Source organism: Giraffa tippelskirchi, chromosome 12, assembly GCF_054371585.1.
Source record: "Giraffa tippelskirchi isolate mGirTip1 chromosome 12, T2T-mGirTip1v1.2.pri, whole genome shotgun sequence".
Classification (NCBI taxonomy): domain Eukaryota; kingdom Metazoa; phylum Chordata; class Mammalia; order Artiodactyla; family Giraffidae; genus Giraffa; species Giraffa tippelskirchi.
Window position 1 is genome coordinate 19,406,495 of NC_137286.1, and position 23,651 is coordinate 19,430,145.

Here is a 23,651-nt window from a genome sequence, read left to right on the forward strand (position 1 = left end):
GCCAGTTTATGACAGAAAGCTTCTCCGATACAGAAGAATGCAAATTAATAAATGTAGATGGAATAAAAAAATTACAAATTATCATTTTGAAGTGCATAATAAAATTATGATTCAGGCAAGAATTATCAATTATTATTAAGGCCATTAAGTGAATGGTTGAAGGGAAAGTTGGACATTTACAGAAAACATCACACCTCACAGATTACTTTGTTTTACGGCGACGTCATCAACCTAATCAAGCTGTTAGCATTAAATATCCAGGTTTATTAGAACTTCAGGTGCTAGAGTAATAAGCTAAACACCAAGAGAAAGTAGTCAAACAATCCCAGAAGGGAAGCTATTCTCCAGGACAATATGCCTCCTCTTTAGCTAATCAGAGATACAAAAAAAAAAAAGTAGAGGTGACTACTCTAGATTGAGATTTTGAAATATAAACAAAAACAAGTGTCGTCCTTAACTGGATCCTGGTTTGGACAAGATGGCTATAAAGAATATTTGGGAGATAACTAGATAAACTTGAAGATAACAGAAGTTATCTTAAGTGTGATAACACTATTTTTGTTATATGCTATTATGTTTTCAGAAATACATATTGAAGTACTTACAAGTGGGAGATTCAGATACCCATGGTCCACTTCAAAATATTTCAATGAATTTAAAAAATAAAAAAATTTAAATCCAAGTCTCAACTTCCTAATTCACTGCTGTTTCCATTACTGTTCATTAATTCACTCATAAAGTTATTATAAGAAGAATTACATAGAAAAATCTCTTGGAGACAAGAAGTTCAGAAACGTGATCTACCACGAAGGAAATAATTTTTTTTGTTGTTGTTGTTTTGTGGTTGTTTTTACAGCTACCGAAAGACAGATAACTCAGAGGTAACAACTCAGTATCACAGGCAACAAGACACCAAAAGGCATCAAAGCATCACGAATGGAGAATTTTGCCCTCAAAGAGCTAAAAATATCTTGTAGAACAGTTTCGTGAAGTTAATTACAAGAAAACTAGGCTGTTTCAAGATCATAGTTAAGGCTCTGAAGCGGCAGCCTCACTAATGCAATCCTCAATTGTTACATAAAATTACCTATTCCCTTCTGACTTCACTGCCCTGTACAACCAGTTTACTACTTTCCAGGATGTGGTGAAGTTAACGGATACTCTTTCGAAAATCCCCCTCTCAAGCGAGGGGAGCCAAGCTAGAGAAAACCTTTACCATAACAACCAGCTTCTTGACACCTAGGGCCTCAAAACAGGGAACGCAGAGCCTCCCTCGAAGCCCAGAGAAGACGCCGATTATCAACCAGCAGATCGAACTCATTCGCCTCGTTTTCTCCTCTCTCTCTAAATCCAAAGGGTGGCGCTGTCCTCATTCCCTCCCCACACATCAGGTGTGCGCGCCGGTCCACTTCGAGGTCCGACCGCGGGGTGGCGGCGTCCACTGACAACCTCGGTCCGGCCTCTCCGCCGCCCCGGCCCGCGCGGCTCCTCTCCCTACCCAGCCCCTCCGAGTGAGCCCGCGAAAGCGCCCGCTCCCCTTCTCGGGGGCTCTCTCTCAGAAACTCTCCACAGCACTCGGGGCAGGCGGGACGGCTAGGAAAGACAACAGCCAGCACTCTGACTCTGAGCCCTCAGCCCAGAAACAGAGAAGCGTATAATGAACAGCGTCACGACCTCTCGCACCAACGCGACTTAACGCCACTTCGACCGCCTGAGCGCCCAAGTTAACCGACTTACAGACTTGACTGGACTCAGCGGTCTCTGAGAGACGGGAGAGGGCGCCCATTTGCCGGCACCACCGGCGCTTCCCGCCCCGCCCCACCGGCCTACGTGCGTCAGGAATCACGTGCCTCGTCTCCCTTCCCTACGGGCAAGCGGGCGCTCCCTTCTTCCGGAAGTCGCGCCCAGTCACGCCCAGTCTCCTCCCACCACCGGTGACGTCAAACTCAGCGCCTACCACTGCTCTGCCTCCGCCTCCAGGCGCGGGGAGGGCTCCCGGTTCCTTAAAATAAATCCTGCCGCTTCCGGGCTCCTAACCAGTACAAGTGAGGGTTTTGAAGTTGCGGGGAGCGCAGGCCTCGGGCGCGCGTGAGTAAAGTTTGAGAGGCCAGAGGCTGGCTATCTGGAGGCCGCCCCCGCAGAGGCCTTTCCCCCTCTCCGCAACTGGTGCCGCACTTGGTTCCGCCGAGACCCACGACGGTTCCGCCCCCTTCTTCCTTGTCATTGATGTTGTTGTTCTTGTCAGTGCCGCAGCCCCGACCGCCGGGAGCCCGAACCCGAGCCGGGGCCGCCCGGGTGGCGCGGTGGCGGCGGCTGCGGCTGCAGCAGCTGCGACGGCTGCGGGGGCTGCTCCGGGGACTGCGGGGGCGGCCGGGGACCGGCAGCCGGCGGCGGGGCCGGATGGCTCTGTGCGGGCAGGCGGCAGGCGCCGCGTCGCTGCCCAGCGAGCTGATCGTGCACATCTTTTCCTTCCTGTCCGCGTCCGACCGGCTCCGGGCCTCGGCCTCCTGCTCGCACTGGCGCGAGTGCCTCTTCTACCCGGCTCTCTGGCCCCAGCTCCGCATCTGCCTCCGCGTCTCGTCCGCGGAGCAGCCACGGCTCGAATTCCTCATGCGCAAGTGCGGCTGGTTCGTGCGAGAGCTGCGCGTTGAATTCGCCGCGGAGAACTACCCGAGCGGTGGCGGCGGCGGCCCGGGCGATGGAGGCAGCGCCGACGCCGGGACTGGCGGGGAAGAAGTCGAAGCCCTGCAGCTCTCAACCCGCTGGCTGGAAGTGCTGCGCACCTACTTAGAGCTGGTCCTGTGCGTGCTAGTCAGCATCCGGAACAACAGGTACGCTCTTCGCAGCCCCTCCATTCATTCTTCCCCCCCCCGCCCCCGCGCCTCCACTTACCGGGGCGCAGGGTCGCCTCCTTCCTCTCACCTCCAAATAGATTCAGTGTGGAAACGCCCCGCCCGCTTCAGCGTTGCTTTTTTCAGTGACTGGGGGTGTCAGTTCTAATCCAGCGATTTCCTTGAGGCGGGAGGGCATAACAGGACTCATACTAACACTTTAGAAACAGTGATGGACTTCGTGTTTATCAGATAGCACTCCTGGCGCCTTCCGGGCACTGTCTCATTCATCCTTTCGGCAGCAGTGGGATGGAGTTGACAGGCGTTGTCATTCTTCATTTTACAGATGAGAGAGCTGAAGCTTGGAGAGTGAGGCCTGTGAATGAGTCTTGGGAGAAACAAAACTAATCTGTTTGTTGTTGTCGTTGTTTTATTCTGAACCTATCCGATCAAAATAGTTCGTGGTGGCAGAGGGAGTAGGTATGCCACAGGTTTCGCATAGGTTCCAGACTCTCCTGGCAAAAAAAGAAATCTTTGACAGCCATTTTCTTACCGGGAATGGTTTAAACTAGGCCAGGCACAAAGAGTAGGAAGATTTTTTTTTTTTTTTTAAGGGTGCGGGGAACTGCCTGATCAACAGGATTAGACGGTCCCTCCCTTTTGCACCTCCGGAGTCAACTTGCCCCCAGTGATTCACCTAAAAGTAGCACAGTACAGCTTGGTGTTGGCGTGTGTTGGGGGAACTGGCCAGTGTCTGCAAAGGTTAAGCCCATACTGTCCTGATTTTGCATCAAGATTTGACTGTAATTCTCGGGCTAACTTCCTGTGTTCTGGCCCGTCGTCCTAATCAGTATTTTCCATTATTTATCTACCGCCCTCTCCAGAATCCTATTAACGTAGATTTTTTCTATCTGGATATTCTAAGTAAACTTAAAATTAAACTGTGAGGTAGAGGAAAGTTCATAATTCAAAAAAGGAGCAACTTAGATAGCAGTAATAGTTTAGCAGTTTGCAAGTAGTTTCACATTCAGGATCTTATTTGATCCTTTCAGCCGAACCTGTGAATTAGGACAGCTGTTATTATCCCTGCTTTATAGAAAGGAAACTGAAACTTAACAGGGTCAAATAATTTGCACATTATCATACAGCATTGTTTTTCTCTGACAGCAGTGTACTTCCTTTTGCAGTAAATACTGTATGTTGAACAGGATGGAGCGAAGGTCCTGGGTATGCTAAGTGAGATAGATACATCTGTATTCTTAATTCTCTCTTTGAATCACAAGGGTGGAAAATAAGCATTAGCTGCAAGGTGTATCTGGAGCATGGCTGCATCATCCCAGTGTACTGTGTATTTTCCTAGCTTTTCACACCAAGCCACTTTATTTCCTTGCTTTGATTTTATGTGGCAAAAGAGGCTGTTTAAGGCTATAAGTTGGTCTTCATCATGTTAGAGACTCTGTCAGAGTTGGATGTGTGGCTGGAGGCTCAACTGACCCAGAAGTTAGATTCAGTCAGTGAGCACTTACTACTGATGATTCAATGGAGGGTAGAAGTGAGATGAATTCTTTATAGAAAGGAAACTGAAACTTAAGAAGATCAAGTAATTTGCCAGTATCAGTTTTATTTTTCTTGAGATTAGATAGCAGTTCTGAGCAGTCATCTAAAAATGCGTGTCTTTTGTCCAGATAAGAACCCACTTTACAAAATTTCTATCTAGTTCCTTTTAACTGATTGGTTGGTTGGACAGGTGAAGGTTATATAGGCAAAATAGTGATATATCACATCTTCCCTTTGTTGTTTAATTTTTCTCCGGCTCCCTTCCTCACCCCTATCAACTTTTATTTTTTTAGCTTTGTGTGTTGAGGTAAAGTTGACAAATAAAAGTGAACCTACCCCTTCTTCAGCATTTCAATCTACTTGTCTATAAGACTGCCCTCTAAATAATCTTTATATATTTGGAAAGAAGGTCTCAGCTTTATTTTTGAAAATATTTTGAGATATTCTACTAATATTGGAAGTACTAATATGGATGTTAAAAATTTAAGTGAAACTAGTTTTCTTTAGAGAAATTTGAAAACGTTTTAAACCAAGATGTTTATTTGGTAACTCTGAGAAAGCCTATTCTTATTTCCTTCGTAATCACTTAAACATCAGACTCAGGCTCAATCAAGAATGACTCAAATGCTCTAGTGTTTAGTGTTCTTTGGTTTTCTAAAACCATAAAATTTAATAACTAATGAAAAAAATCAATATTTGACATTGTTCTTTACATTTCCAAGGTAAATTTTACAGTGCTTTTGCTTTATGATTTCTACCATTTTATGGGTAGAAGAGGAGGATATGAACCTACCAAGTCACAAGCTTTATGCTTCCTGCCTTTATGTTGAATTTCATACAGTTCAAACTTTTATTTTGCTGTGTTTCAGTTATTTTCTTGTCTCTGAGTTAAAGAACTAAAACCATAACCTTGAATTGTGGGAACTTTTCAAGGGTACTGTTCTGAGAGAATAATTGGCATTTTGTTTTGCTTAATTCCTGGGTATGCACATGTGCTCTCAGAGTGACTGTAGCCACCTTACCAATTTCTTAGGTATTAGTGACAACTGATGAGTATCAAAGAGGTACAGATACACCTCTCAGAGGGTAAAAGACAGTCTTCTATCTTCAGAGTTCACTTCTCCAGAGGGGGCCAGGATACCTGCCTTCTTGATCAACAGTAAGAACATAAATAAAAAATTAGTACTCAAAATACTAAAAAAGAAAAAAATAAGTACACATTCAACTGTATTGTAGGTTAAATCGGCTGAATTTCTTCTATAGGAAATTGTACTTAGAAGTTCAGAACAACAAATATATATATGCGTTTTTAGAATTTAACCTGGTTGTCAAGTTGAGTACTACCTATTAAAATGCTATATTTCATACTCCTTAGGAAAAGTGAGACTTCAGGGACAATATGATTTATGATAATAGGTAATAGACTCAGTCACTAAAAATACTTACTCAGTAAGCATAGGTACATTGTCAACATCTGATTTATACTTTCCTGGACTACATAAATATTTTTTATGAGCCTTTTTTGGGTGAAATATTAATTGAAGGCAGTACTTTTCTAAAAGATGCAAGCCAGAGAGACTTTGTATAAGAGTGCTTTTCTTGTTAAAATTCTAACTACATGGGGTGGGGGGGAGGTTCAAGAGGGAGGGGACATATGTATATTTATGGCTGATTCACATTGATTTATGGCAGAAACTAACAGAACATTGTAAAGCAATTATCCTCCAATTAAAAAAAACTATCTAGATTGACCAGTTTTTTGACTGTGCCTGCTTATATACCCTCCTAGTAGGAGAACATCTATCAATAATTCTTAGATGTGGTCTGCTGATTTGGCACGTGCAGTCACAGAGAATCTTACCTTAGTATTTTTTTTCAACATCAGTATGCCAAGACCCAGCAACTGATAAGGCAATCTAAAAATACATCTTAAAATAGATTAAAAATTTTTTGGACATTTCCTATTGCTATCCAAGAAGGTAGGAAATTCTTGAAGGTATTATCTCGAACAACTCTGAGCCTTATTTTTCTTGAAATATTTTTCCCACCATGGGGCAATAAATACGTGCAATAGTAATATTTCACTTTCGAGAGCTAACTTTTCTTATTTGTTTTAAAAAGCCCATTTGGAGAATATGTGTATTAAAATATATCGGGACTCTGACCGGTCCTTGGTGCCCAAGAGATGGTTGCTTTTAGAGAAGAGATACCTTACCCAGCAGACTCCTCACCTTAAAACGGACAGATTAAAGTGACTCCATGGGGATAGCTTCAAGGTCATTGGTCAGAAAGGAGACTAACCTGATGAAGAAACTAATCTCCTTGGAGGGCCGCTGAGAGGAATTAGGGCTCTCTCTAGTCCATAGGTACCTTCTTCCAGTGACTGAGAACTAAAGGTAGAGGATAGGAGATAAAACTCAGAAAGATAGTCAAAGTAAAATACTTTTCCTGTGTTAAAAGACTGAGCAGCTTTTGAGTTAAGGGATTAAGTTATCTCCATTTTAATGTTTTAGTTCTGAGGCAGCCTCGGAAGAGTTCACCCAAGTTGTTAAATTTATAGCTGATTTAAGATGATAATTATTAAAATATGGTTTTTTTCCTTCCAAATATTGAGAGTATACTATGTGCCAAGCAGTGAAGACAACCTCCCTGTTCCCATGGATTCAACATTCCAGAGGGAAAAGATAGGCAGAAGCAAGTAAACAAATAAAAGAAAGATTATTTCGATTGTGAAAGTAAAAGAGGACTATGTAATAGTGACTAGGTGGCAACATGAGATAGATCGGTGAGGGAAAAACTTTTTCTATAAAGGACATTTAAGCTGCTACATGAATGACAAGTCACCCATCTGAAGATTTGAGCAAAATAGTATTACAAGCAGAAAAAAGTGTAAGCACCAAGGCTTTAGGCCAGCCAAATTTTTGGCCTCCTGCAACAGTAGGAAAGAAAATAAGGCAGGACCATGTGGAGGGTGAGAGCAGTGTCACAGTGAGCTCTTAAGTGTAGAAGGAGGAAGGAAGGGTGTTGTTTTATGAGGGCTTGTGGAATAAAGTTTGGACTATATTCTAAAATTAGAAGTTATTGAAAAAATGTTAAGGACAAGCATGCTGCTGCTGCTGCTACGCTTCAGTCGTGTCCGACTCTGTGCGACCCCATAGATGGCAGCCCACCAGGCTCCCTTGTCCCTGGGATTCTCCAGGCAAGAATACCGGAGCGGGTTGCCATTTCCTTCTCCAAGCATAAGGTGATCTAATTTGCATTTTAAGGCAGTCATTCTGATTATGTGTAATGAATGAATAATCCTCGTAAGAGGTGATGTTAGCCTAGAGTATGATGGAAGAAAAGAAGATTTTTTAAAAGTGGATGGATATGGAATATGTATGTTTGGAGGTAGAGCCAAGAAGACATGCTGCTAGGATGTAGAGGAAAGGAAGAATCAAATTTTTTTTTACCATTTGTCTTTAAAACTCACTCAGTTTTCTTTCTTTCTTCCTTAGTACTGTTAAAATTATCTTTTAATAATATGTTAAATAACAGTTTTAAATGTCAGTCTTATTTAAATAAACCTTTTTTTATTTCGTAACCCCTGGGATTTGAGGATGATGGTAATTCAATAAGTGGGGGCTTCCCTGGTGTCTCAGTGGTAAAGAATCCTCCTGCCAATGCAGGAGATGCAGGTTTGGTCCCTGGGTCGGGAATATCTCCTGGAGAAGAAAATGGCAACCCACTCTAATACTCTTGCTTGGAAAATCCCATAGACATAGAGAGCCTGACAGGCTACAGTCTATGGGGTCACAAAGAGTCGGACACAACTTAGCGACTAAGCAACAACAACAATTCAGTAAGTGAATTCATAAAGCAAATTCTGGGAAATTGCTTTTAGTTAATGGATCCTAAGAAAGTTGATAAGGAATACTACTATAGGCCTGTGACTTAGTTGTGGAATCTCTAAAGCTGTACCAATAGCCACATATAGCTAATCAAATTTTAAATTACTTGGATAAAATTGAAGATTTAGTTTGCTGTACTGGACACATTTCAAGTGCTCCATATGTGGCTAGTGACTACCATTTTGGACACCACAGAATAGAGATGAATAGTGCATTTCCATCATGGCAGGAAGTTCTGTTAGTCAGCATTTCTCTAAAGTATTTGTCTTCTTTGTTTGCTTTGGCTGTGGTCATTTATTAACATTTCTGAGAGGAGGAAATATGTTATTAAAAAATATTATGTAAATACAAACACATTTTATATCAAACATGGACTAAGAAGATTAGAATTGGTCTGAAAAAATTTCATGCAAGATATAGATTAGCTTATTAGGTTAGAAAAGGAAAAAATTGCATTTTGTGACCTCCTGTACATCATTGAGAAAGACTTAACCTTGTTAATAATTGCATCTTTTTAAAGAATCAAGTTTGTATGTAGTCTCCTTTTTCATAGTTAATTAGACTTCACTGTATTAACTCTAATTTAAGGTTATACTAAATAATCCAAAGAAATCTCAGCGAGAAATGAAGAGTTTTCAGCACTCTGCAGTTAGACCTTAGGGGGTATTTCTTAAGCTCATAGTGGTTGATACTGTTTTCAAAGAATTGCCCAAACTAAGGCACTGAATCTGTATGTATAGGTTTTTATAATAAGGCTATCAAAAATTGTGTGGATTGTTTCATTCATAGGGAAATTTTTACCCTAAGAAGAAAATAAGATCGCTCTTTTCAGTGAAAAGTTGTGTGTGGTTGTTTTATTTCTTTTAAAAAATTTTTATTGAAGTATAGTTGATTTAGAATATTATTATTAGTTTCAGGTATGCAGCAAAGTGATTCACTTACATATTTTTTTCAGATTATTTTTCACTGTAGGTTTTTACAAGATATTGAATATAGTTGCCTGTGTTATACAGTAAATCTTTCTTGCCTATCTATTTTATGTGTAATAGTTTATATCTGTTAATTTCATGCCCCTAATTTATCCCTCTCCAGCCTCCTTTTCTGCTTTTGTAGCCATAAATTTGTTTTCTATGTCTGTGAGTTTGTTTCTGTTTTCTATATAGATATATTTGTATTATTTTTTAGATTCCACAAACAAGTGGCCATTTTTTTCATTGATTGGTTTTTCTAATGTTGAGTTATATGAACTATTTGTATATTTTGGAGAGTAACCCCTTTGTCAGTCACATCGTTTATGAATATTTTCTCCCATTCCATAGATTATCTTTTTAATTTTTATTTCTTTTTAATGGGGGGAAATTGCTTTACAAAGTTGTGTTGGTTTCTGCCATACAACATGCAAATGAGCCATTATTATACATATATCACCTCCCTCCCCTTCCCCTGTCCCACCCTTCCTGGTCATCACAGAGGCCAGGCTGGGCTCCCTGTGTTATATAGCAGCTTCTCACCAGCTTTCTGTTTTATACATGGTAGCATATATATGTCAATGCTGCTTTCTTAATTCATCCCTCTGTCCTTCCCCTGCTGTGTCCACAAGTCCATTTTCTGGGTCTCCATTCCTTCCCTGCAAATAGGTTCATCAGTTTCATTTTTCTAGATTCCGTATATATGCATTAATATACGATACTTGTTTTTCTCTTTCTCACGTACTCTGTATGATGGAGGTGGTAGTGGTTTAGTTGCTAAGTTGTGTCCAACTCGTGCAACCCTATAGACTGTAACTTGCCAGGCTCCTCTGTCCATGGGATTTCCCAGGGAAGAGTGCTGGAGCAGGTTGCCATTTCCTTCTCCAGGGGATCTTCCCAAGCCAGTGATTGAACCCATGGACCCACATCTCCTGCATTGCAGGCAGACTCTTTTACCGCTGAGCCACCAGGGATGCCCTCACTCTGTATAACAGGCTCTAGGTTCATCCACTTCACTAGAACTGATGCAGATTTGTTCTTTTTTATGCCTGAGTAATACTCCATTGTGTATATGTACTGCATCTTTTTTATCCATTCATCTCTCATTGGACATCTAGGTTGCTTCCATATCTAGCTGTTGTAAAATAGTGCTTCTATGGACATTGGAGTACATGTATTTTTTTCAGTTATGGCTTTCTCAGGGTATACACCCAGTAGTGGGATTGTGGGGTCATATAGTAGTTTTATTCCTGGTTTTTAAAGGAGTCTCCCTGTTGTTCTCCATAGTAGCTGTATCAATTTACATTCCCACCAACAGTGCTAGAACGTTCGCTTTTCTCCAAATCCTCTCCAGCGTTTATTGCTTGTAGATTTTTTGATGATGGCCATATTTTCTTTTGCCTTAGGAGACATAGCTAAGAAAGTATTGCTACAGTTTATGTCTGAGAATGTTTTGCTTATGTTCCCTTCTAAAACTTTTATGGTGTCATGTCTTATACTTTGGTCTTTAAATCATTTGGGATTTATTTGTATGTATGATATGAGGGAGTGTTCTGACTTCAGTTTATATGGAGCTGTTCATTTTGCTCAGGACCACTTACTGAAGAGACTGTCTTTTCTTCATTATATCAATATATTTTTCTCTCCTTTGTCTTAGATTCATGTCCATAAAAATTTTAGGATAATTTGTTCTAGTTCTGTGAAAAGTGTCATGAGTATTTTGATAGTTGTTGTTTTTGTTTTGTGTTTAATTTTGTCAAGTGGAACTAATGTATAACATAACCACATTTATTTAAAAAATTGAAACCATGGCTTGTCTTTAACCAGTGCTCTGCTCATATAGGCTTTACAAAAATTAGAATCAGTTTCTCGAATTTCCCCAGAAACTTCCTGGCCTTCCTCACTGCAATCACTTGGATTTTTTCCTCCTCCTTCGCTTTCATGTTTCATGTAAACCCATTACTGCTTGAAATTTGCTTAAGTCTGACCCACATATAAGCTGTAGGTTCAAGATGGTAAGACTAAGTGAAAAGCAGCAGTAATTATTATGTTGGTGCAAACATAATTGCAGTTTTGGACCATGAATTTTAAATCTTTATAACTAGACTCGGACACATCTTTAGTAATCAAAATAGGAACCATTAATCAACACGTCTTTGACAATGAGAAATAAATTTGTTCCTGTAGCATAAAAATCCATGCTTCTGGGATTCAGTGAACTCTTGGAAAGCATTTTCTGCCTTCTGCTGGTTGTGGAAGCATTTTCCCTACAAAAAGTTGTTGAGACACTTGAAGAAGTGGTAATCACTTGGCTAGAGGTCAGGTGAATTAGCAGATGAGGCAAAACTTCATAACCCAATTCATTCAACTTTTAAAGCATTGGTTGTACATGTGGTCAGGGATTGTCATGGAAAACAATTGGGATCAGACTGGCAGCCAACCACCAAGCAGTAACCATAACCTTTTTTTGGTGCAAATTTGGCTTTGGGAAGTGCTTTGTAACTTCTCCGTCCAGCCACTGAGCTGGTCATTGGCCAGTTGTCGTATAAAATCCACTTTTCGTCACATGTCACAATCCGATCAAGAAATGGTTCCTTGTTGTTGTGTAAAAGAAAAGAGAAGACAACACTTCAAAAACAATGATTTTTTTGATTTTCAATCAGCTCAGTCAGCTTATGTAGTTTTGTCACCTTTGCAGTTTGCTTCAAATGCCAAATAACTGTATCATGGTCAACACTGAGTTCTTCAGCAACTTCTTATATAGTTGTAAGAGGATCAGCTTTGATGATTGCTCTCAATCGGTCATCATCATTCCAGTGGACAGCCACTACGCTCCTCATCTTCAGGGCTCTGGTCTCCTTTGCAAAACTTCTTGAACCACCACTGCACTGTACATTGATTATCAGTTCCTAGGCCAAATGCATTATTGATATTGTGAGTTGTCTCCACTGCTTTATGACCCATTTTAAACTCGGATAAGAAAATTACTCAAATTTGCTTTTTGTCTAACATCATTTTCCTAGTCTAAAATAGATATAAAATACACAGCAAATAATTAGTCATAAGCAAAAAACATAAAGCAAGAAATGCACATGAAACTAAGGTATAACATAACCACATTTATTTAAGAATGTATTGGAATATCAAATGGCAAAGTTCAACAATGCAAAACTGCTGTTACTTTTGCACCAATCTCATAGTACTCTGCATAAGGCTTCTTCCTTTTGTTTGCCCCAAGTCACTGGTCTTATCACTGCTAACACTAAGTCAGGTAAATCGATTTTTCTGTCCAGGAATTTGTCTTGTGTACTCTTCTGTGACATCTCTGAAACGGGCAAGGAAAGGGAAGGAAACTGGGGCCACACTTGAGCCATCTTTTAACCTGGTTTGTTATTCAGATGTTGCTGATAACTTCCAAAAAGAATCTCATTCTTAGAAACCTCAAAAAATCAACTTTGGTTCAAGGCAAAGGAGAAAGGCACTCATCTGAAGCAAAAGACTTTGATCTATAGCTTAGATCCACCTTCCCAAGCCACACACCTTCTCCATACCAAAGTCCTAGTAGAGTTACCACCATGGTATGGGGCTGGGTGAGCCCCAGTCATGTTGCCAGTACTGCAGAGAGCTGAGGAGTATTTGTGTTCTTGATGGTCTTGAAATCCTAAACTAGTTTTCCTAGAGAAACAGCAGTATTCAGCAACCATTTATCTTTACTGAAGTATTTGAAAGGAAATCCAATATATAGATGTCATTCATTTTATACTACACACTTCAATATAAAATTCTGAAAATTATGGACATATATATACATATAGGACTTCCCAGGTGGCACTAGTGGTAAAGAACCCACCTGCCAATGCAGGTAGGTGTGAGATGCAGGTTCAGTCCCTGAGTTGGGAAGATCCCCTGGAAGAGGACACAGCAACCCACTCCAGTATTCTTGCCTGGAAAATCCCCATGGACAGAGGAGCCTGGTGGGCTACAGTCCATAGTGTCGCACAGAGTCGGACACGACTGTAGTGACTGAGCACGCATATACATTAACCAAAATAACATTAATAGACTTAACAAAATTGTCAATAATTCTTTAGTCTCTCCTGATTGTTTAACTAGCCTTTTTAAAATAAAACCTTTATTTTCACGCCAAGAATCTAAGCTCATGTACCTTTGTAACTTAACCGCGATAACTTTTCATGTAACTGACACACAATACCTATCAATAATTGAATCATTAGAGAATAGGAGGGCAGTCTGTAGCCTCAGTTTCTAAATTCTAAGTACTTAACAGTCTGACTTCGCTCTGGATCTGGATAATGACTTTGTAAAATAGGATTTAAAAAATGCATTTATTTGAAGAAATTTATTCTCTTTTGGAAATAGTAATAGATTGATTATCAACACTTTTCTATGATTTTATGCTTGTTTACAACACATTTTAGTATTTCCAAAGGGACTGTTAAGTAGGTTGTAGCCTATTAGTATTACCATAGGAACAGAACTAAGTTAACTTGAAGAATTAAGATGAAAGAAAATATTTGTAACTAACAAAACTGTTTTCCCAGTATGTTTTTGTTCATGCGTTTTGATCAAAATTGTGTTGTGGATATTGTGCAGGAAGGAATTCAGTATTATATACCTGGAACTAAAATGGAGTCATCCAGACAGTTTCCTTGTTTTAACTTGCTAAATTTTACTAACATGCAGGTTGTTAATTCTTTGAATGATTGTGATGTGAATTAAGCTGTTATACAGGTGAAAGCTATGTGAAGCTGACTTAAAGGAAAAATTCATCAGAGATAATTCTAGTAAAATGTGAAACATCCTTTTATAAAATTGGAATAATAATATATATGTGGTTTTGAATAAACCTTTGACTAGACTCATGAAGAAAAATCTCAAAACAACCTAAACTTACACCCAAAGAAACTAGGAAAGGAAGAAAAAACAAAACCTTAAGTTATTTAAAAAAAAAAAAAAGCAGAAATAAATAGACTATATATATATATATATATATATATATATATATATAAAGATCAATGAAACTAACAGCTAGTTCTTTGGAAAGAGATACAAAATTGGCAAACCTTTATCAGACTCATCAAGAAAAAAAGTGGACCCAAATCAATAAAATTAGAAATGAAAAAGGAAACATTACAGGTGACACCACAGATATAGAAAGGATCATGAGAGATTACTAACAATGATACATCAATAACATAGATACCCTAGAAGAAATGGACAAATACGTAGAAATGTGCAATCTCCCAAAACTGAACCAGGAAGAAAACACAAAATATGAACAGACCAATTACTAGTAATGAAACTCAATGAGTAATTTTTTTAAAAATCTGCCAATAAACAAAATTCCAGGACCAGAGAGCTTCATAGGTGAATTCTACCAAACATTTAGAGAAGAGTTAGCACCTATGCTCTCAAACTATTCCAAAGGTTGTTGCAGAGAAAGGAACACTTCTGAACCCATTCTATGAGGATAGCATCACTCTGATACCAAAACCAGAAAATGACAGCACAAAAAAGAAAGAAAGTTACACTGAAAGAATATCACTGATGAACATAAATGCAAAAATTCTCAGCAAAATATTAGCACCCTGAATTCAGCAACACATTAAAAGGATCGTACACCATGATCAACTGGGATTTATCCTAGTGATGCAAAGATAGTTCACTATCCACATATCAATCAATGTGATACAACAGACTGAATCATATGATCACCTAAATAGATGCAGAAAATGCTTTTTGACAAAATTTAACATCCATTTATTAAAAACTCTCCACAAAGTGAGTATAAAAGGAACATCCCTCAGCATAACAAAGGTCATATAGACAAGCCCTCAGTTTATCATCATACTCAATGGTGAAAAGCTGAAAGCATTTCCTCTAAGATTAGGAGTAATACAAGGATGTCCACTCTCAACTCTTGTTCAGTGTAATCAAAAGTCCTAGCAATAGCAGTCAGACAAGAAAAAGAAATGAAAGAAATCTAAGTTGGAAAAGAAGGAAAATTGTCACTGTTTGCAGATGACATGATCATTCTTCAAGCTAAGTTTTAGAATCCTCAGACTTTTTAGTGAAACTAAGGTTACTAATTTGGGAAAATATGACATATTAAGAAATGTTATCTTTCATTTACTTAAGTCTTTTTATCACTTTTGTGGATTATACATTTCTTATTAAAGTTATCCCAAACTTCTAGTTACATACGTAATTCTCTAGTGGTTATGTTAAAAAGGAAACAGCAGACCCAAAATGGAGTCAGTTATGCTAAACCCCATGTCACCAAACTAAGACTTAATACCTAGCACAGCTGTGGTTTTAATCTGCCTCAGGATTGTAACCTTTAATCAGTTAGCCTGGAATTACCAGGTCAGCATTAGTGAGGCAATCTGCCATATAGTCCCTTCAGTTCCCTTTAGGAGGCTGACTATTGCCTGGAACAGTGCATTATTTACTAATAATTTACTTTTTCTACTTCCTTTCTACTTTAAAAGCCTTTCCTTTTCTATATCTCAGCAGAGCTCCTTTCTGTTTGCTACATAGGATGCTTCCCAATTAATGACTCTTTTAATAAAGCTAATTTGATCTTTAAATTTACTCAGTTGAATTTTTGTTGTTTAACCATTATTATTAGCATTTAGGAATTTTTAATCTTTATCCTTTCTCCTACTGTATTTAGAATTTTACTACTTAGAAAAGTGTGTTTTGTATTTAAAGTTATTTACAGATTTTTATATAGTTTTTTTTTTTAATTAACCTCTTAATGATAAGCTCTGTGTTTGATCACAAAACCAGAGAAGGGTCTCTAGATTTTAGTTAAAGAGTATTTCTTACTGAGAAGATATCTCCAGGGCAGAGCCCCACCTTAGAACATTTAATGCACTAAGTTAACTAGTTTGGGAAAATTTTATATTATAGTTAAAATGTATATGAAAAAAATATATATATGAAGCTTAGAGCTTGAATGTTCTTTCATATGTCATTTTGTTGTTTATTCATCCCTAAACCTTTAAGGTTGGTATTATTACTGATAAAGACTTGAATTCCGGCAACTTTAAGAAGACTTTTCCATGGTCACTAAAACCTTGAGTTCTGAACTGCTTGTTATGCTTCAGTCGTTAAAGCTTATGCTGTTTTCTCCTATATCACATTGTTTTTCATTGTATGTTAAAAGCAATCTGAAAGTACTTAGTTGGATTCTAAATGAGTTATTAAGGTAGAAACTTTTGTAGAATATCCCTTCTGCATATGTTTACTTTTAATATTTATACTTTTATGGTAATTATTTAGACAGTCATTTTAAATTACTTTTCTTATAGGAACCTCCAGAAGTTTAGCCTTTTTGGAGACATAAGCGTTCTACAACAGCAAGGAAGTTTGTCAAATACATACCTCAGCAAGGTGGACCCTGATGGCAAAAAAATTAAACAGTAAGTTATATCATTAATGGAAAGGGACTCTATAATAATAAAAATATTTTTCTGAGAAATTTTAAGATACTGTCCAAAGAGTAATGATATTTTTTTCTGAAAAGAACATGTACCCTGGAAATGCCTTAACAATGAAATAGTGATCAATACATACCATTCCAATCTTTAAGACCAAGAATTTGCTGTGTAATTATTGCTATTTAAAACTTCTCTGCTTTACTTTGCTATAACATGAATTGTAAATCATCAGTCTTTTCTACTCTACTGATATAAAATGTTCCTTTACTTGAAGAACATATTTCTATATGTGTAATATGTATTATATTTTTATGTGAATTTTAATGATAATGTTACTTGTGGGTCAAATGAGTGTGCTTAGTTGGTCAGTCATGTCCAACTCTTTGTAACTGCATGGAATGTAGCTCGCCAGGTTCCTCTGTCCATGGGATTTCCCAGGCAAAAATACTGGTGTGTGTTGCCATTCCCTTCTCCAGGGGATGTTCCTGACCCAGGGATCAAACCCATGTCTCCTGCATTGCAGGTGGATTCTTTACCATCTGAGCCACCTAGAGCTAAGTCTTAACAGGATTGTGTGGCATGTGTTTTCCTTACAGAATTCAGCAACTGTTTGAAGAAATACTGAGTAATAGTAGGCAACTGAAATGGCTGTCTTGTGGGTTTATGCTGGAAATAGTAACCCCAACATCACTGTCATCTCTCTCAAACTCTATTGCCAACACCATGGAGCACCTGAGTTTACTAGACAACAATATTCCTGGTAACAGCACCCTTATCACCGCAGCAGAACTGGAGCGATTCGTGAATCTGCGCTCACTTGCCCTGGATTTCTGTGACTTTACAGCTGAGATGGCTAGAGTCTTAACCGATAACAACCATGTGCCTTTGCAGCGACTTTCTCTCCTGGTTCACAATGTTTCCGTGATGCACAAGTCTCTGGACAACATGCCAAATGATGAGCATTGGAAAGCCTTGTCAAGAAAGAGCACCAGCCTTCGGGTCTATATTATGGCGTTTGATATCAAGAGTGAAGATATGTTAAAGATTCTGAAACCCAGTATACCACTAGAAAGGATTCATTTTGATAGCTACATCACTTGTGTCTCAGGAGCTATTGTTGATCTTATATCTAGGCAGTACGACAAGTTCCTCACTCATTTTATACTAATGAATGATGTGATTGACACGTCTGGTTTTCCAGATCTCAGTGACAACCGAAATGAAGATCCATTGGTTTTATTAGCATGGAGGTGCACAAAGCTCTCTCTTCTGGCAATTCACGGTAGGTGACTTTTGTTTGTTATAGTTTGAATTTGTTATTACAGCTAAAACATTTTATACCAATGAAAAGATAGCACTGACATTTATACTATCAAAAACTCTTATATCGAGTTCATATGCAGATTTTTTATATTTTCTAACGTGACTGAAGCAACTTAGCATGCATGCATGTGTTGGAGAAGGAAATGGCAACCCACTCCAGTATTCTTGCCTGGAGAAACCCAGGGACGGAGGAGCCTGGTGGGCTGCCGTCTATGGGGTCACACAGAGTCGGACACAACTGAAGCAACTTAGCAGCAGCAGCAACATGTGTGTGCGTAACATGTATAACATATACCACTTACAAGTGGAAAGACACATTTCTACCCTATTTTGTTCCAGCTCCCATATTACTGTTTTTCTTTCACCATGTGATTAATAGTACTTCACAAAAATGACATTTGAAATTATCCAAGAAAACATACATATTCACCTACAATAGATATATTTCTTCCTCTTAAAAACATAACAGAAGGAAGAAGAAGGTATGATTTCTTTCATGCTCACTGCCTCCTCTTCTAGATTCTTGGTATCAATGTGTTAATTCATACAACATTTTTAAAATGATGGTTCTGTTGGTTGGGAAGTGCTCTCCTCTTACTGGCAGGCCTTTCATATGAATGTGAACTATTTTTCATTTGGACCTAGTTCCTCTTGTAAGTTAGAAGAACATATTACTTCTTTTCTGAAACTTGTAAGACATTTAGAGAATATAAAATAGAAAGTCTGCATGAACAACTTAAATTTATTATGTTTCATTATTTCCAAAATTAATCTTTTAGCTGCATTTGAGTATGGGAGTGAATCTTGCTTTTCAAGTTTTGCTTTATAATTTGGCCAGTCATTGGAAGTAATAGCAAAGAATAGATCAATATTGAAGTTAATAAAATTAGGGGTTTTTTAGTAGGATGAAGAAATAGCAAGATATTTAAAATTAAGTCAGTCTTTTTAAAGCTCCTTTTTATTTTTTTGACTCTGCTGAGAGGCTTCTGGATTTTAGTTACCCAGCCAGATATCGAACCCAGGCCCCAGCAGTGAAAGAGCCAAATCCTAACCATTGGGCCACCAGAGAATTTGCTAAAGCTTTTTTCTCTTATTAAGAAGTAAAACATTATATTTGCTAGTGATAATTAACAATTTATCTTTAAAGTGTCACTTATAACTTTGGACCGTGAAGTACCGTGTGTGTGTGAGCATGCATGCGTGCATGCACACGCAGGGTGCTCAGTCACATCTCAACTCTTTGTGACCCCGTGGACTGTATGCTACCGGGCTTCTCTGTCCAAGGAATTTTCCAGGCAGGAATACTGAAGTGTGTTGCCATTTCCTGCTCCAGGGGATCTTCCTGACCCAGGGATCGAAGCTACGTCTCCTGCATTGATACGGCAAATTCTTTACCACTGCACCACCTGGGAAGCACCATAGGAGATGACTTTTACTAATGAAAAACACCAGCTTCCTATGTATTGTTAATCAAAAGCTATAAAATTATACTTCAAATGTCTTCAGTCTTACTAAATGTGCTGATATCAGAATACAGTTACAGCACCTATCTGTTCACGAGCTGCAGTGATGTTCTTGGAGACAATATCAGACTTCTAGTCTTTTTTTTTCTCTGAGCTAAACAATTACTGGGGCTTCCCTGGCAGTGGTAAAGAATCCACAAATCACAGCATATTTCTAAAGGAAAAGGACCCCAAAGGGGTGATACACAAATTTGTGGAAAAGACAGATGTATAAAATAGACAAAATAAAATACAAGGAAATGAGAGTGCTTGTCTTTTGCTTATTTTTAAGGTTACACAGTGTGGGCACACAACCTCATAGCCATTGCTCGTCTTCGTGGCTCTGATCTAAAAGTACTTGAAGTCACCGAAGAAAGCATTGATTTTGACCAAGGTGAACTGGCCGACCAGGATGTGGATCCAGTGCATAATCTTATTGAGCAGGTATCCCTGGGCCTCGGTCAGCCTTGGCATGCAGTCATGGACATCGAATCACTCAGTGTCTTCACTGAACCAAATCGTCATTTTTACAGAGAGATGCAGAGCTTCAGCGAAGACATTTAGCTTTTTTTTAACGTACAATTCCTGTGGTTACATTTGCAAGTAGGGTCCTATTATGTTGTTTTTTTTTTCCAGTAGTGTGAATTAACCCCTTTGTGCTGTGTTTAATCAGTATTAGCTTTATAGAATTATATGTGTATATTCTACTTCTTGATCAAAGAACATAGTCGGGTATTGGTTTAGAAGTTCAAAGTGACAATGTATAGGGCTTTCACGGTTAATGGACTTGTTACCAGACCTTAAGAATATACAACCGAAGGTTGTCTGAGGTTGCTGGCTAACTATTTTTCACTGAGTTACTCTGCCTTTTGATGTTTTTATTCTTTGTGTGTCAGAGCTCAGGAGCCAAAATATTTTTATACATATATAGATATATATCCATAGCCTGGTGGATTTGTATGCAATGCACTGCATTCATTCATTCTGATAGCATTTCATTGATTTTTATTTGAAATGGAAGACGGGAGGATACTACAATCCCAAATGAGTCATCTTTAACAGAAAAGCCAAGACTTTAACTTTCATTACATATATAATAGTCGATTATCATCAATTACCACTCTGAATTTTGTATAGTAGCAGGTTAGAACATTGCTTAATCCTTTTTAAAATGTATTTACATAAACATGAATACTCAAATTATTGGATTTTTCCTACCTATATCTGACATAATTTAATTCATCAATTACATTATACATTCAAGTTAGCTTTTTAGCCCAGATTTCAAATAGTGGAGGAATAAAGAAATAATATTCCAGGGTAAAACCTCCTAAAAGAATATCATCAAATCACAGAGTTGTAAACACACATGCTTGCAAACAAACATTAGTCGTGAAATCCCTAGCAACAAGTCACTGGATTTTTCTCTGTCAGCGCGCGTGTCAGCTGCCAAAGAATAGACTTAACTGAAGAAGTGCCCACATGCTGGCAGGGGCTGGCCCACTTTGGCCAGCCAGATACTGCTAGATTGTAATATTTAAGGTCGAATTTCGACCTGTGGTACACAGCTGTGCTGTGGCTCAGTCAGCAACCTCAGATCTCTGAAAAAAAAAAACAAAACAAAAAAAAAGAAAAAAAAAACCATGCACCTGTTTCACTGTGAATAGTGAATGTAAAGGAAAAAAAGGAAAAACTTAAAGCTTGTTCTATCACAGGTATGAGCTGCTATGATAAATGAAGAACATTCCATGAAGTATGTTTTAAAACCTTGTTATATCTGAGAGGCTTTAAAAGCCGACTTAACTGTTTCAGGGCAACCGCGGTACAGACGTGGTCTCTGTGAGACTTCTACCTGACCCCAGTTTTAAGTGGTACGAATGTTGTGCATTTAATGTTAAAGGACAGTCTGCAATAATAAAGTAAGTAGCCAACGTGGGTGCCCAGCAGTGCTGAGACCTGGCTGCTCTATTGTAAGCTTTGGAAACACAATTTATGCAACAGATGTCCAGATATGATTCTATTTATGGAAAAAGTTTATATGTATTTTACAAATGGTTTTACCATCTTATATTAAAATGACCTTTTGACAGGTGTGCACTGTTTTGTCTCCAGTGAGCACATACCATGCGGATTTTTTACGTACATCAGTAGTGTGAATCCACTGGCACAGGGTGTGTAAATGCCAGATGTGGTGAGATTTTATCTTATAAATGTGATCAGATAAAATAAGTCCTGACAGAAAGTGTAAGGAAACCAGCTGAATGTTTGACCTGATGACTGATGTTGTATGGTTTATGTTAAATGTATATTCTTTTAATCAATGAATAAAGCATTAAAAAGTGATCATTGTAACATTTCCTTGTTCATGAAGCATGAAAACCTTTAGTGTCAAATAAACTACAGTAATCCTAACAGTGTGTATAATCATGTTAGCTCCTATTGGTAGTCTGGTGCAGCAAAGCTTAAATTTGAACAGCTTGGAGAGTTTTTTTTTTTTTTTTTAACTCACTGTGGCAAAATATAAACATAAAAGCAAACAGACTGGTCACCACCAAATCCAAGTGTATTATGTATTTATAATACATTATTTATAGACTATAGGAACTTACTTTTAAAAATTCTACTGGATGAAAAGAAAAAACATTTCAGTATGCCAGTACTAAATGGATCTTAAACTTCTCTACTGCTTTAGTTCGGCTTTGTAATCTCCACTCTTGGTTGTTAAGACAAACGGCTGTCATTCCTTCTTCCTTCTCTAATCATTCCAGACACTTCTTCCAAGCACTGCCTCATCACAGAATAATCTGGGGTTCACAAAGAACTGTTGTTATACCTATTGTTCCCTCATTTCATGGATACATCTAACTCCTTTGATGAAGCAATATGTACCAAAACAATACCTAAAATATATGAAAAAGTCTATGAATATATACATATATGTAAAAGTGAAGTTGTGTATAGGAAAGCATTAAACTGGGGGTGTTAACCTGTTTTCTCCACTAAGCTCTGACTAATGCTACATGACCAGAGCACAGACTCTTGAGCCTCAGTTTCCTCATCTGTGAAATGAGGGATTCGCCTAAAACTGATTCTTCATTGAAAGTTTCAGCTGATATTAGTCTGACAGCTTATAGACAAATATATATTTTCAAAACACAACTTAGTAAACTATATGAAATTTGTATATCTAAAATTACTTTCCTATTTTCTCCACCACCCTGGGAATAGAGAAGTTAGGGAGTTGGTAGGGTGGGGCTTGGGAAGGACAGTGTGCTTACGATTGAACACATAGATTCAGCACCTACCTTGCTTGTGGCTTATCCAATAGCATGAACCAGCCTGGGTTGTTATGAAGCTAGTAACAGTAAATGGCACTAATGGAGTAACATACAGTAGGTGTAAATAATACCCAACAGTCACACCACATTGTCTGTATCAAAGCTTCCTAAGCTTTTTCAGTTGCTGACACATAGAAAATATTATGCAGCACACTGGTATAAACAGAAGGAATTGAAGCCAAAAATAAAAACCATTGTTTTCATTACATAATTAGAAAAATGCAGAAGGTTGGCAGAAATAATTATTTGTATAGAACTTACAAATAAAATCTTTTCAAAAATGTTTTAACTTATAACCTATAAAAAATTTTATTTTATTTTATTTTTTTTACACTTGTATCCTTTATTTTTTTTTTTAATAAATTTATTTATTTTAGTTGGGGGCTAATTACTTTACAATATTGTAGTAGTTTTTGCCATACATTGACATGAATCAGCCATGAGTTTACATGTGTTCCCCTTCCTGGACCCCCCACCCACCTCCCATCCCATCCCATCCCTCTGGGTCATCCCATTGCCCCGGCCCTGAGCCTTTGTCTCATGCATCGAACATGGAATGGTGTTCTGTTTCACATATGATAATATACATGTTTCAATGCTATTCTCCCAGAACGTCCCACCCTCACCTTCTCCCTCAGAGTCCATAAAATTGTTCTATGCATCTGTGTCTCTTATTCTGTCTCGCATATAGGGTTATCGTTACCATTTTCAAATTCCATATATATGCATTAGTATACTGTATACTTATAACCTATAAAAAATTTTAATGTTCCCAC

General features: G+C 38.4%; 2 protein-coding genes across 49 annotated transcripts in view; one reads left to right on the top strand and one right to left on the bottom strand.

The window, feature by feature from the left end:
* Positions 1-1,893, bottom strand: part of LOC145528800 (uncharacterized) — a 159,313-nt gene extending 157,420 nt beyond the window's left edge. For 42 of the 47 annotated variants that reach the window (XR_014070691.1, XR_014070669.1, XR_014070662.1 and 39 more), the window contains exon 1: positions 1,738-1,820. The gene's annotated coding sequence lies outside the window, so the exon portion shown is untranslated. Of the gene's footprint in view, positions 1-605; positions 1,706-1,737; positions 1,821-1,850 lie in introns of those variants that run through there. The other 5 variants (XR_014070700.1, XR_014070697.1, XR_014070702.1 and 2 more) reach the window with 5 other exon arrangements.
* A 329-nt stretch (positions 1,894-2,222) lies between these two features.
* FBXO33 (F-box protein 33) lies at positions 2,223-21,880 on the top strand. Of its 2 annotated transcripts, none has more exons than XM_081547771.1 (4): positions 2,223-2,831; positions 16,584-16,694; positions 17,309-17,994; positions 19,830-21,880. In XM_081547771.1, the coding sequence occupies exons 1-4, from the start codon at positions 2,227-2,229 to the stop codon at positions 20,099-20,101; spliced, it is 1,674 nt and encodes a 557-aa protein (XP_081403897.1). In that variant the 5' UTR covers positions 2,223-2,226; the 3' UTR covers positions 20,102-21,880. The 2 variants fall into 2 exon arrangements, with proteins under 2 accessions (XP_081403897.1, XP_081403898.1); XM_081547772.1 differs by lacking the exon at positions 19,830-21,880 and adding an exon at positions 19,369-19,803.
* The last annotated feature ends 1,771 nt before the right edge of the window (positions 21,881-23,651 follow it).

What these genes read in the sequence shown, in the direction of transcription:
- FBXO33 (XM_081547771.1), top strand. Translation starts at nt 2,227, where the DNA reads ATGTTGTTGTTCTTGTCAGTGCCGCAGCCCCGACCGCCGGGAGCCCGA. An exon ending in GTCAGCATCCGGAACAACAG is followed by an intron (nt 2,832 to 16,583) that starts GTACGCTCTTCG and finishes CTTTTCTTATAG; the next exon opens with GAACCTCCAGAAGTTTAGCC. An exon ending in GATGGCAAAAAAATTAAACA is followed by an intron (nt 16,695 to 17,308) that starts GTAAGTTATATC and finishes TTTTCCTTACAG; the next exon opens with AATTCAGCAACTGTTTGAAG.